The sequence below is a fragment of the Dromiciops gliroides genome, chromosome 3, assembly GCF_019393635.1.
Source record: "Dromiciops gliroides isolate mDroGli1 chromosome 3, mDroGli1.pri, whole genome shotgun sequence".
Classification (NCBI taxonomy): domain Eukaryota; kingdom Metazoa; phylum Chordata; class Mammalia; order Microbiotheria; family Microbiotheriidae; genus Dromiciops; species Dromiciops gliroides.
The window spans coordinates 93878519-93892576 of record NC_057863.1 but is presented as its reverse complement, the minus strand read 5'-3'; the positions used below and the strand labels follow the sequence as shown (position 1 = coordinate 93892576).

At 38.1% G+C, this 14058-nt stretch overlaps 1 protein-coding gene across 1 annotated transcript in view; it reads right to left on the bottom strand.

Annotated features, from left to right (window-relative positions):
- EPSTI1 (epithelial stromal interaction 1) overlaps positions 1-14058 on the bottom strand; it is a 113401-nt gene that overhangs the window by 29959 nt on the left and 69384 nt on the right. The window contains exons 7-9 of the mRNA XM_043995904.1: positions 10726-10822; positions 6744-6776; positions 6009-6092 (exon numbers count right to left, since the gene is read on the bottom strand). Coding sequence (XP_043851839.1) covers positions 6009-6092; positions 6744-6776; positions 10726-10822 — 214 coding nt within the window. The remainder of the gene's footprint in view (positions 1-6008; positions 6093-6743; positions 6777-10725; positions 10823-14058) is intronic.

Here is a 14058-nt window from a genome sequence, read left to right as displayed (position 1 = left end):
GAACAAAAATGTTATTTTTCCAATGGGTAATTTGAGATCCAGAGTGACAGGATACACAGAAAGTGAAAAGTAGAGGTTAGATTTAGCACAGAACCACTGACCCCAAATCCAGCACTCTTTCCATAAACCCGTATTACCTAATTTGTAAATGAGCATTATTTCTAGGAGTAACCACATGAGATCTTTTGAAATAAAGAGATAGGACATAGGAACTGGAGGGATCTGGAAATATGCCTCAAACTGAACTGAGCAAATACAATTGGAGCAGGGTTAGAGATCTTATTTTGGATGTATTATTTTTTCTGGGCAAAGCAGGGAGAGAAAATTTGGGAGTAAAGTCTTATGGGGGAATGGGCATCATATTATACCTGTGAACAGAGGATGACCTAGGGGTTTTATAGTAGATTTCATCTTGGGAGAAAGAGAAGAGAGGCCATTCTTCTCTTGGAAGGAGATAAACTTCTTAAACCAATTCCTGCTCCAGAAAAATGGAGACTGTTTCTAAAGACATCTGGCTCAAAGGTCATCTGAAGGTAGTTGAAGGAAGCTTAAGATGTGGAGGGATGATATCTGACCCCATGATGTACAGGTGATGAATAGAAGGTTCTAAATTTTTCCTGGGTCCCCCCAATTGTGGATAGAAAGCTCCATCTCCTTCATGAATATTTCAGAGCATGGAGATCTGCAGAAGAAAGTCCTTTAAACAGAGATGCCTAAGAAAATATTTGGAGCAATTCATAATCATACAAAAGTTCTTATCTGGTCCTAGAAATTTAAGGCATGTCTTCCATGAAACTTCACTTTTTTGAGGGTCAAACAAGAGAATAAAGAAAGAACACAAGCTCAAAGCCCATAAATGAGACGTTAGACTCAAATGTAAAGCATATCAATAGCAAAAGCAAAATAATAATATCATTAGGTACAGAAAAAGTCTTTGAGAAAATAATGCACCACTTTATGTCTAAAAATATAATAATAAAAACCCTAGGCATACATAAAGATTTGATGAAAGAATCCACAAACTTAATTATAAACTTTAATACAAATGTCCTAAATTTGCCAACAAAACGAAAAATAGCAAAATAGATAAGAAAACAGAAGCCAAAATTTTCCACATATTAGAAATACATTTTTTAAAAAAAGAAAGTGAATATGAGGAGTTGGCCTTTTTTTTAAAAGTATGCTTCCAGCAATTACCAAAAAAGCAGATGTCCCTATTATGATTTTGGATAAGGCAATATTAAAAATAGATACCATCAAAAAATAAAAATGGAAACTATGTTATGCTTAAAAGAACCCTAGAAAATGAAAATATTGTTAAATAGATCCTATATTATTCCAAAGAAAAACTAATTAAGATGCAAAAATGACATTGACAGTAAGACCATAATTGTAGTGACTAACTTTTTTCTTTTATGCCTTTAGAAATGTAACAGAAAGAAAAGGAAAATATAGATCTGAAAAGATTTTTTTAAATTAGGTTTTAAATGCCCATAGCAATTTCTGAATGAGACCATTATATGTATACATATTATATATGTATATATATTTGTATGCATATATTATACATATATGGATATGGATATATATGCATATATTCAGCATCACATGATGTCTTTACCAAAATTGATCATGTGTTAAGACACAAAGAAATCCTCAATAAATTTAGAAAGGCAACAATATCAAATATTTTTACAGATCATAACACAATAAAAATTAGAAGCCATAAAGGAAATATAAACAATCTAAATGGAAACCAAAGAAAGTTTGAATAATGAATGGGTCAAGAAAAAAATATAAACAAATTTTAAATAGAATCATAACAATGAGAAAAGATCCAAAATAAATAGGATTTAGCTAAACAGTCCTCAGAGAGAAATTTATCTTTCTGAAAACATTAATGAAATAAAAATAGAAGCCTAAGAAATTCACCATGCATTTTTTAAAATAGAAAAATCAATTAACCTCAAAATAAGCACAAAAGAAAAAATTTGAAAATAAAGAATAAAATTGAACATAAAATCTACTGAATTATGCAAGAAAAATTATTAAAATGTTCAAACCCGTTAACTGAATGAATGATCTCACTGCTGAATTTATATCCTTAAGGATGTCAATAAATGATAGAAATGTCCCGTTAATACCAAAATATTTAAAGCAAAACTATTTCCTGGAAACAAAATGTGTGTCTACTTACTGAGGAATGACTATGGTATATAAATGAAATAGAATATTCTTATGCCATGTTTAAATATAAAGAATATTAAGAAATCAGGGAAATATGGTAAAAATAAATGAAGTGGTACAGAGTAAAGAAAGAAGAACCAAAAGAACTTATACATATATATATATATATATATATATATATATATATATATATATATACACATACACACACACATATATATATACACATACATACACACATATATATACATATACCCATATATGAACACACATATATGTATATATGTATGTGTATGTATGTATATTATATATGTATAAAATAGTGTGTATATATATAAGTGTGAATAAATATATATTATATATATACAGCATCGCATGATATATATATTTTATATAATATATAATATATCCATATATATTATATATGTTTGTATATATAGTGTAAATATATATATAAAATAGTGTAAATAAAAACAACACTAAGGGGGCAGTTAGGTGGTACAGTGGATAAAGCACCAGCCCTGAATTCAGGAGGACCAGAGTTCAAATCACTTACTAGCTGTGTGACCCTGGGCAAGTTACTTAACCCCCAATGCCCCACAAAAAACAACACTAAAATATACCAGAGATTTAAGGTCCAATGTAATGGCCAATGACCAAATAGGTGGCACAATGGATAGAGTGCTGGTCCTGGAGTTAGGAAGTCCTGAATTCAAATCCAGCTTCAGACTACTAGCTATATGACTCTGAGCAAGTCACTTAACCTTGTTTGACTCAGTTCCTCATCTGTAAAATAAACTGGAGAAGGACATGGCAAACCACTCCAGTATCTTTGCCAAGAAAACCCCAAATGGAGTCATGAAGCATTAGACATGAGTGAAACAATTTAACAACAACAAATAATGGCCAATGTTGGCTCCAAATACCCTAGTTAAAACATTTTCTTCCTTTCTGTTAAGAAATGGAAAATTATAAAGACAAAGTTTTTCAGTCTCTCAATCCTTTTGTTGTTATTGTTGTTGTTGTTTTGGGGTTGTTTTGCAGGGCAATGAGGGTTGAGTTACTTGCCCAGGGTCACACAGCTAGTAAGTGTCAAGTGTCTGAGGCTGGATTTGAACTCAGGTCCTCCTGAATCTAGGGCCTGTGCTTTATCCACTTTATCCACCTAGCTGCCCCCTTTCAATCCTTTCAATCACAGCTGCTACATTAGATAGTTTTACTTAACTGTTTTTGTTATGGGAACCAAGGTGCCTATTTATGACTAATTCATGTGTTAAAATAAAATATATCAATAAAAATAGAATACTTGTGAAAGGAAAGTAAAATTCAAATAAAATTCTACTTTAATTATTCATAATGTTATAGCAATAACCCTAGGTTCTCAAAAGCTGCCAACATTGCAATAAACTGATGAAATCTGTCAAACTGGAAGAAATGAGTCCTGATAACTGTCACCTTCTTGTTCAAGGACCTGCTTAAGTACATCCAGGTTCATGACCAGGAAACTGGCCACAAGGTGTTGGATTCTTTAAAATTCTATTCTGATATCTCTCTGTAGGGGAATACTCGTCTGGAGTATTTAGAGAGCATGCTGGCAGAGTACAATTTCTGGTGCTTCCTACCGATCTGGAAAGGGTTGTGTATGGAACTGGTGAAGAACTATTATCCAAGGAACAGCCTAGTTTAAGTGCAGAGAAGACTTCTTCTCAAGACTTATTTTATTCATTCATTTGTTTGCTTGTTTAGTGCCTTAGCATCTCACTAAGCCATTTACTAAAATGTGGAAGAATTCTATCTGCATGAGAAAAGTACTTGAAATAATGACTTGCTTCTTTTGAAATTCATAGGAGGATTTCAATTGCAATGTTATAGCCAACACTAAGAATCTCTCTCCTGAGCCCTAAGAAATTTTTAGAAAATCACCAATAGGAGTAGCTAGGTGGAGCAATGAGTAAAGCACCGGCCCTGGATTCAGGAGGACCTGAGTTCAAATTCGGCCTCAGAAACTTGACACTAGCTGTGTGACCCTGGGCAAGTCACTTAACCCCAATTGCCTCACCAAGAAAGGAACGAAGGGAGGAAGGGAAAGAAAAAGAAACAAAGAAAGAAAGATTGCCAATAATTGAAATGAAGGGTTAGAGGTATTCAGTAACTTCACAAAGAACTATGCAAATGTGGAAACAGAAACAAAACTGACTTTCTTCATGGCACTTAAAGGATAATTTTCTATGTAGGGACCTTTTGGTAAATATAACCTATAGAGGGATTATTATTTTTTTTAATTTCATGTAGAGGCTGGTGTGTAGCACCACTACACACGGGTACAGGAATAAAGTTAGTAGAAATAAATGGGAGAGCTCAATAATTGAATTTCTTTCTGAAAGAGGACAGATAATGAATGAGCAAGGAACAAGTGAGCAAGGAAACATTAAAAGAAAGATCATCCAAGACTATGAAGGGAGGATGCTTTGCCCAGATTGAAGAGAAAGACAATATGCCATGGGAAAGATCCACATAACAGCTTTTAGACACCTGATTATAGAGGCAGTACGGAGAAGCCAGGTTGAAACCAAGCAAATTCAGCAAGGATAAAGCTTTGAGAAAACAAGATTTAGGTTACTACAGGAGAGAGAGGTGGATAAAGGAAAGGGAAAGGGAAAGGGGAAAGAAAGGTAGGAGATGAAGGGCAGGGAAGAAGCATTGATATAGTACCAGGCACTGTGTTAAATGCTTTTTCATTTGCTCCTCGCAGCAACTGCGAAGTAGCTTTCATTATTATCTCTTTTTTACAATTCAGGAAACCAAGGTAGTCGGAGGTTAAGTGACTGGCCCAAGTCACACAGTTAAGTCAGCATCTGAGACTGGATTTGAATGTGGGTCTTCTCAGCTCTAGACTTAGCACTCAGGATACTATGGCACCACCTAGCGGCCTCAAGGAAGGCAGAAGGACAGCTGTTCCAATGCCACCTTTGGGAGGCCCTTGATGCTCTTTTTTGTTTTGGTTTTGTTTTATGTTCTATTTTCCAATAATGACTATATAATGCATGATGATTTTTGTGGACAGGGCCTCTTTCAGCTGAGTTGTCCTGGGGTTTCATCTGTTGGTAATCTTCCCCAGAATTAGGGTTTCAAAATAAGATCTCAAGAAGGAACTCAGATGTCATGGAGGAGGTCTTAATAGGATTTGTCGATGAAGATGGCAAGAGGAAGACATGTAGTAAAACAATTACAATCTGGGAGACAGTAGGTATTTTTCCACTCAACAAGACTGGTCAAGTAATTCGTCATCTGTGTCTGTGAAGAAGCTGATCTGAATGGTTTGCCCGTCATCAACCTTTGGCTAACATTATCATTTCTGTACCAGAGCTTGGAATTTTTATTCCTAAGGCAAGTATCACAAACTATGTTTGGGGGAAATGGCATGAAATCACCATCAACTGGAGAAGAGGGAGTAGAGGAGACCCAAAACACAGTGCTGTTACAAGGAGTCAGACCTCCCAGGACCACCATAATGGCACTGCTGTGGAAGGAGATTTCATTCCCAATGTGGGAACTTCCTATTTTAATTCATTATTCTTGCTAAAAATTAAGTTCTGTTATGTCTATGCTGCAGAAGGATCACAAGTACTATCAGTGTCTTGGGGCAAAGCCCCTTGGCTACTCCCATCCAAGTCAGAGCTCTGCCTGTACTAGAGAATTTCTATCCCTGTTCACCAACAAGTAACAAATTTGATTTTAAAAAAGAATATCATCTAATCCTTCAGTCATCTGTAAGATCAAGCCTATCTACATCAGCCTTTCCCCACTACTTGTATATATACCTTCTTGCGTTGTTCATCCTTCATCTTTTGAAGTTTCTGGTTTTCTTCCTCTTTAAAGGTGTTCTTAAGCACTCTGTTTTTGGACTGCAATGTGTAAAGTAGAACATTAGTATCACATGCTAAACATAGCAGTAAGCACTGAGCAGTCAGAATTGTGAACATGGTAGACTCTTAATCAATGCTCTTTGATTACTGGATCAGCACATGAACAGACAAAAGATGCCCTTTTGGAAATGTTAAGAAAGGACAACATTGTACATGAACTTACACAGCCTTGTTTCAATGGGCAATTTTAGAGTTGATTTAATTAAGCTTTAAAAACATCCTCTCGGAGATAAATCGATATTTATTCATTCTACACATAAAAAAATCAGAGGCATAGAAAGGTTGAGCACGTTGCTCATGAACCCCTAACCTGTGGACCAGTCAATATCAGAGAGAGGCAAGCAGTGATGAAAATGGTGGATGTTTCCTTGAGGAGCTGACTATTCTGTCATTTGTGTCCAGTAAAGTGGTTTGTCCATTGGAGATGCTATAAAGTAGGCCAATTTAGCTAGGACATGGGGTATGGGAAGGGAAGTCACGGGGAAATCAGTCCAGAGGGATAGTTTCACTGCCTCAATAAGATGATACTCATAAGTAAATCATATTTTATGTGGTTCCACAAGCAATTATACAATTTGAAGATTGTCCTAGCTTTATGGAAAACCATATGTAATTCCAATGTTCGCTTACCAAGCTGTGGTCCTTAGGCAGAGCAGGGAGTTTCTGTACAAAAATAAGTAGGGAAAAAACTTTTAAATTCTCCCTCAGACCTAAGCCCTAGAAACATAACACCAATAAATTTACTCACTTGCACTCCCATTAAACAGTAACATGGAAACAAAGCCAAAACAAACAAACAAAAAACCATGGAAACAAAGCCTGAAAATCTTATATTCAAACATAATGTCTTAATTTCCTTCCATTTCTTACTTCTCCCTGCCTCTTCCCCATTCCCCAAAATGGAAGAATTTTAGATTACCATTCTTTTCACATCCAAAGAAATAACATGTGGAGACCAGCACACATTTATTGGCATCACTTACAACCCAGTCTTTTTGCACAGCACCTAGCACTTCCTACGTCCCACTACGACTGTCACTATTAACATATATCATTCGTTGATATGTGACATATTCATCACACACACACACACACCCCAGTGATACATTATAAACACATTGTAAAGACAGCTTTTCTCTTGGGAAAATTGTACTGGATAGTTGGAGTCAAGGCTAAATACTTCTAAGCTTTAGAAGCAACTCATCTTATTCCCCATGTAACAACCTACCCAATAATACTCAATCTCTACATCTTTAATCTATAAGTTACCATTTCTGCTTTCAGTAAAACACAGAGGACATCAAGGAAATAGAGTAGACATTTACTACACATAGCAGATACTCTGCTGAAGTATGCAAAATAGTCCAGGAGAGCACTCTCAGAGGTGTATCATGCATATGGATTAGACAAAACCAATGCAGTAAAATATAGATACACAGTCCGTTAACATGATTGAGCACAAACTAATTATTAATGGTTTAGAGGCAAGATGAAGCTCATAAGAAGCCAGCCTGGGCCTCATACAAGCCCATGGTTTCTATTTACAACTTGGAACATCGTGCAGCTCATACACTAATCAGCCTGCCACTAGAAATGCAGTTCTGGGAAGGTCTGCTAATACTTTAGAAGACAGGATTAAAATGCAGGATGATCTCATTAAATTCGAGGAATGAGCCAAAATGAATAGAGCAAGAACATATCAAATGGCCAGGTGTGCCAAGTGGTAGGGAAGAGGAAAGAGACCCCAACATAAAACTAGTACTACATGGGGCAGCTAGGTGGCCCAGTGGATAGAGCACCAGTCCTGGATTCAGAAGGACCTGAGTTCAAATCTGGCCTCAGACACTTGACATTTACTAGCTGTATGGGGGCAAGTCACTTAACCCCCATTGTCTCACACACACACACACACACACACACAACCTAGTACTATATGCCTCAACTATCTTCACAGCTGCCCCAAACCCCAAATAGTAATCTCTTGAGCTCCTGCTCTCTTACTCCTATGCCCAGGGCTATAGGGTCATTGAGAAAGATCTCAGTAGAAGGTTTATGCCATTGATTTCCTACTATTACCCCTCATTTACCAAACCCTTTCCCCCAAAGACCTCTAGGTAAGGAAGATTAAAAAAAAAAGTTGAGCTGGTGAGTCACTGGAGACATTTACATGGACAATTCATATTTGGGAGCTGAATAATTGTCCTGGGGCCTACTGAAGGTGAAAGATGACCCTCCTTCTACAGGAGATTCCAACTGACCTTGCACTCAACTTGAACATTATAGTAGGAGCCCTAGCCGCCATGCAAGTAAGGCTGATTTTTCCGTAAAGGGTATTGAAACTTGGGCAGCTAGGTGGCACAGTGGATAAAGCACCAGCCATAGATTCAGGAGGACCTGAGTTCAAATATGGCCTCGGACACTTGACACTTACTAGCTGTGTGACCCTGGGCAAGTCACTTAACCCTCATTGCCCTGCAAAAAAAAAAAAAAAAAAGGATTGAAACCATCCTTGAGACTTGATTGGCTCAGAGGACTAAAGGCTCCAGCTATTGACATCATTAATTTTTTTTTAACCCAGGTACAAAACAAGCACACTGAGCTACAAGCACTCTGATGCTTAGCTCATGAAGCACAATGGGCCACTCAGGCAAGGGAGTTTGGCTCAGCTGAATCAACTATCTATCTGACATTCAATCTATATCTTTGTTGGCTATCCTTTTTCTGCTATTGCTAAGCAAATTTCCTTTGTTAGCCAGGAGTCTCATTTCTTTCAAATATTAAACTTAAACTACCAGGAGTCAGGCCCAGACCAGAATAACTATGCTGGCTTAAAAATAAAAATCAGAAATGAACATAGTAATATGAAGAGAATACACTTCTGGGAGCTCATTCCCAAAGAGGGAGTTGGTGAGGAGGGAAGAAGAGAAGGAGGGAAGGAAAGATGGAAAGAAGGAGGAAAGGAGGGAAAGAAGGAGGGAAGGAGGAAAAGGATAGAAGGAAGAAAAGGAGAGAGAAAGGAAGGGAAGGAAGGAGGGAAGGGAGGCAGGGAGGGAGGAGAGAAAGAAGGGGAGGGAAGGAAGGAAGGAAGGAAGGAAGGAAGGAAGGAAGGAAGGAAGGAAGGAAGGAAGGAAGGAAGGAAGGAAGGAAGGAAGGAAGGAAGGAAGGAAGGAAGGAAGGAAGGAAGGAAGGAAGGAAGGAAAGCTTTGGGCTTTTTTTCCTGCTCAAGTTATTATCCTTTAAATTTTTACTATGACCATCTATTACATAGAGGATATTTAGAAAATAATTTTTTTCCTTAGCTCCTAAAGTTCAGTCAGCCAAGAAGAAAAAAAGAAAAAGAACTAAGCAATCCTGTGGCTTAATGTTTGGAAGAAGTCTTTTATGTACTCATAAAGGTCCAAGTCTATAAATAATCCCCCTGAAAATGAATAAATCTCCAAATATGTACCCAGGTAGTTTTTACCCTCATTCTCCCCCTCAAAAAAAAAATCTCTTAAAATTCTTCCCTCTTAGAAATTCTTCAATTAATAGCCCAAGTTCACTTTAAAGATACAGGAGATGTCATTAGACTGAGGTTGACCTTTTTCCATCACTCAGAATCAGTGCTCATAAAGGGCTCATTCAGCTTCTGGCTGATTGAAATCAGCTTCTCCTCTAGAGGAAGTGCAAGTTACGTGGGTAACTGAGCTCTAACTGAGCTTGAAACTATGTGATATAACTTCCAAGCTTTCAAAACTGCCCACGGGACAGGAGCCACGACAACCCGGAGACCACCACCATCTCCACCATCATCAAGCCTCCAACAACTAGCCCTACAAGCCACGTGAGGGGAGAAATACAGACACACTCCAAGTATTAGCTTGGCAACAGTAAATCTCAAGTGTCTCTCATCTTTGGTCTCTAAGCTACTGGACAGGCCTGCTGCTAAAATCATGTCTCTCTGGATAGACAAGCCAGTCTCATCCACGGCCATGGAACAGTCAATAGCAACTGTGTGATCAGATCTCAGAAGTGCTTTCTTCGGGGCCCTAGCACCAATGAGGCTGGTACCTGAAGTGAATCACGGCCAAGATAAAGTGACAGGTCAGAAGGCCACCAAACCAGGAAATTGATTCTCCAAAACATTGGTTCACTCTCCAGTTATGAGGGTGTCATTCTGGGAGTCAGTTATTGACCTGCCACTTAAGAGTCACATGAAACAAAAAACCATTTCTGAAGAGTCAACTTAAGATACTTTACAATCACTACAACCTGGTCACAAACATCAGTGAGGGAAGTAGGAGGCATTTTTAAGTACAATCTATAAGGGAAGAAACAGAGAGCATGCAACTCCCTGAGGGTCACAGTTTAAGACCTTTTAGTCCTATGTCCTACATAAGTCAAGACTAATCATTCTGCATCTCCAAGGTATAGCCATGGAATGATTCCTAATCAGTACACACTTGCAAAAACATGCTACCTGGGGCAGCTAGGTGGCACAGTGGATAAAGCACCAGCCCTGGAATCAGGAGGACCTGAGTTCAAATCCGGCCTCAGATACTTGACACTAGCTGTGTGACCCTGGGCAAGTCACTTAACCCCAATTGTCTCACCACAAAAAAAAAAATGCTACCTGTGATGCCGCGTACTGCATGTCAGGATAAGAAGTTTGACGGGAGCTTCTGGTAGGGACCCTTGGTTCCAGGTCACTCAACAATTCAGAGGATTTGCTGACAATATAAATAGATTTGTTAGTTCTTTTAAGGGAAGGGAAAGAGAGAAAACACCACCACATTTTTATCGCACCTTTGGATCTCAGCCTGAACTTTTGAGCGATGACTAAAACGCAAAACAAACAAACAAAAAAAAACCATAGGTAGAACAAAAGGTTATGCTGAGAACAGAGCAAAGTAGAAAGTCAAAACGCAGTGCTATTGTGATTATAAGTTGTTCTTGTGGACTGTTTAGTTTAACATTTTCAATGCTTGTTTAGTGATGGGTAACCCATGATTATTCTAATCTTTTCTACTTTGTGTTGCTGATGTAGAGATTAATGCTCTTTCTGGCTTCTCCTAGTACTGGCACCTAATTTCCTATATGGACACTTAAACCCAGACACTCAGACTTCCATATCATCTGGAGAGATAGATCAAGCTACTAATGCAGCTCAGGTTTTCTATTCAGCATCATTTTACCTACCTGGGGCCACTTTTCTCTCTGTACTGTTATTTCCCCTCTGCTTCTCAGCATTGCAAAAAACTTCACAGGTAAGAATCCAACCTCTACCCAGGAACAGGTAGCTCTGTTGTCAGGACATACATGATTGTCCTACAGATCTACCTACTTGCCTTTGCAAGAAAGCATGATTTTCAGTCTTTAATATGTTCACCTTAAATATATCCTCAAGGTTAATAAGCTCTTTACTATACTCTCTCTTCTCAAATTACCATACACGTCCACTTGCTTGTTAACAAATTGTATTTTTCCCACTCCCTCCTCCTAAAATATACAGTCCTTGAGGGCAGGGACTGTTGTCTCATAATTTCGTATTTCTAGCACCCTGCCTTTGACTTGGCAGGCTAGAGGTTAGGAACTTGTGTGTTCAAAGACACATTTAGGGGCAGCTAGGTGGTGCAGTGGATAGAACACTGGCCCTGGATTCAGGAGGACCTGAGTTCAAATCCAGCCTCAGACACTTAACACTTACTGGCTGTGTGACCCTGGGCAAGTCACTTAACCCCAATTGCCTTACAAAAAAAAAACCAAAAAACCACATTTGTACCTTCTTAATTTACAATCCTATAGAATCGCCAAGTGACTTGCCCAAGGTTGCTTCAGAAGTGAAAATTTAATTCAAGTCTTCCTGATTCTGAGGCTGACTCCCTCTCTCTCTCTCTCTCTCTCTCTCTCTATCCTCCATACCAAAAGGCCTCTGCACTGAGGAGGCATTGAAATGTTTGTTGGATTGGATTACAATTGGATTGCAAGACCTCCACTCTCTCTCCACATTCATTGCCTCTTCACTCTCTCATCTCCCTTATTTTGTCAAGTCAACAATGAAATGGGCTTCTAATGATTACTTCAGGCTCCTGCTTCCACTCCCTTAGATGACAGAGTCGGTAAGAACACTGACCTCGAATTAGGAAGACCAAGGTGTTCAAATCCCACACCTCTGATACTCATTAACAATGTGATCCTGCAAAAATCATTTAAACTCTGTCAACATCAGTTTCTTCATCTATAAAATGGTGGAAATGGTACTTATTTCACAGGGTTGTTATGAGAATTAAATGAAATAACACATGTAAACTTTATAACCCTCAAAGCACTATAGAAATGACAGCTATTACTATAATCAACATCTCGCTATTATCATTCTTCTTTTTACCACTACTAAAAAGAAAGACAGAAGCAGAAGAACATACTGTCTATGGATTCGCCCCATTCTTCCATTCCTATATCCAGGCATTCTTCATCTTGTGCTCAAGCTGCTCAAGCCTGTTTCTTATCAGCTCCATTATCCTCTATTTTCTCTTTAATGTTACAGACTAATATACAGGTCTTACCCTCCCAAGTGATAAAAGAAAAAAAAATCCAAAGAACAAGCACACAATATCTTGTCAAAAGCAAACAAGAAGTTAGAAATAAAACAAGGTGCCAGCACCATTTCAAATAATCACTTTAAAAGGAAAATGGAATTCAAACAAGGTAAAAGGACTGAGCTATGAGAAGAACTAAAAGTTAAAAAGAAGAACATGACTCCAAAGAATACAAGGATAAGTCAGCTGAGACCAGCAGCCTTTCCATTTGTCTACCATTACTTATCTCGTCCAGGATAGACAAGGAGACGAATGGAGTTGCCAAGTCAGGAAGCTGCCCGACTGTCTGAAGCTTTATGAAGTCATCAGTCAAAAGCTTTTTTGTGGGGATTTTTTCCAAAGAGCTACCAGAAGTTTGAAATGAGATTGCTCACTGACTATCCTTAGTTGGGCACAGACCAAGAGAGAAAATAATAGGGAAGAAATTCAATGATAATCAAGGAAGGAACCCCAGACAAAGTCAAACCTCCCAGAAGTCCCCTGGGACCAGGGGGTTTTTTGCTACTGAGAAGCAACTAAAAAAGAACCTTTAGTATTTGTTCTAATGACACTGCTCTGGGCCTGCTGAATTTTGAGACTGGCTGTAATAACCATGAGAAACACTGCAACATGGGTAAAAGTTAGAACCTGTGAGACTGGAGGAAAATTACATAGGTGGGTTAGTTGGTGCAATGGTCTCAAAAAGTGTCCCATTTTCTCTGGAGATCAGGAGCTACAAAAGGTGGGTGGGGTCACAAATAGATAAACGATCAAAGGATAGGAAGAAATAATTTTCAAAGGAAGAAATCTAAGTAATCAATAACCACACGGAAAATGTTCCAAATAACCATTAGTGAAACATCAATTAAAGCAACTCTAAGGTTCCACCTTGTACCAATCTGATTGGCAAAGATAAAAGAAGAAAATGACAAGCATCAGAGGGGTTGTGGGAAAACAGGTGCATTAGTGCATTATTAGTGAGGTTGTGAATCGGCTCAGTCATTTTGGAAAGCGATTTGAAACTATGCTTCAAAAGTCACTACATTCTTCATACTCTTTGATCCAATAATATTACTAGTGGGGTCTATATCCTCAAAGAGATCAAAGAAAAAGGAAAACAAACATTTTCTTAGCAGCTCTAGTCCAGTAGAAAAAAAAATTGTAAACCAAGGGGATGCTCACCTATTGGGGAATGGCTAAACAAATCATGGTATATGAATGGAGTGGAATATTATTGCACCATAAGAAATGGTAAAAATGGACAGATCCAGAGGAAAATGAGAAGACCTCCATGAGCTGATGCAGAGTGAAGTGAGAATAAGTAGGAAAGCAATTCATACAACAAAACATGGAACAAAACAACTTTGAAAGACTAGAACGCTGATCAA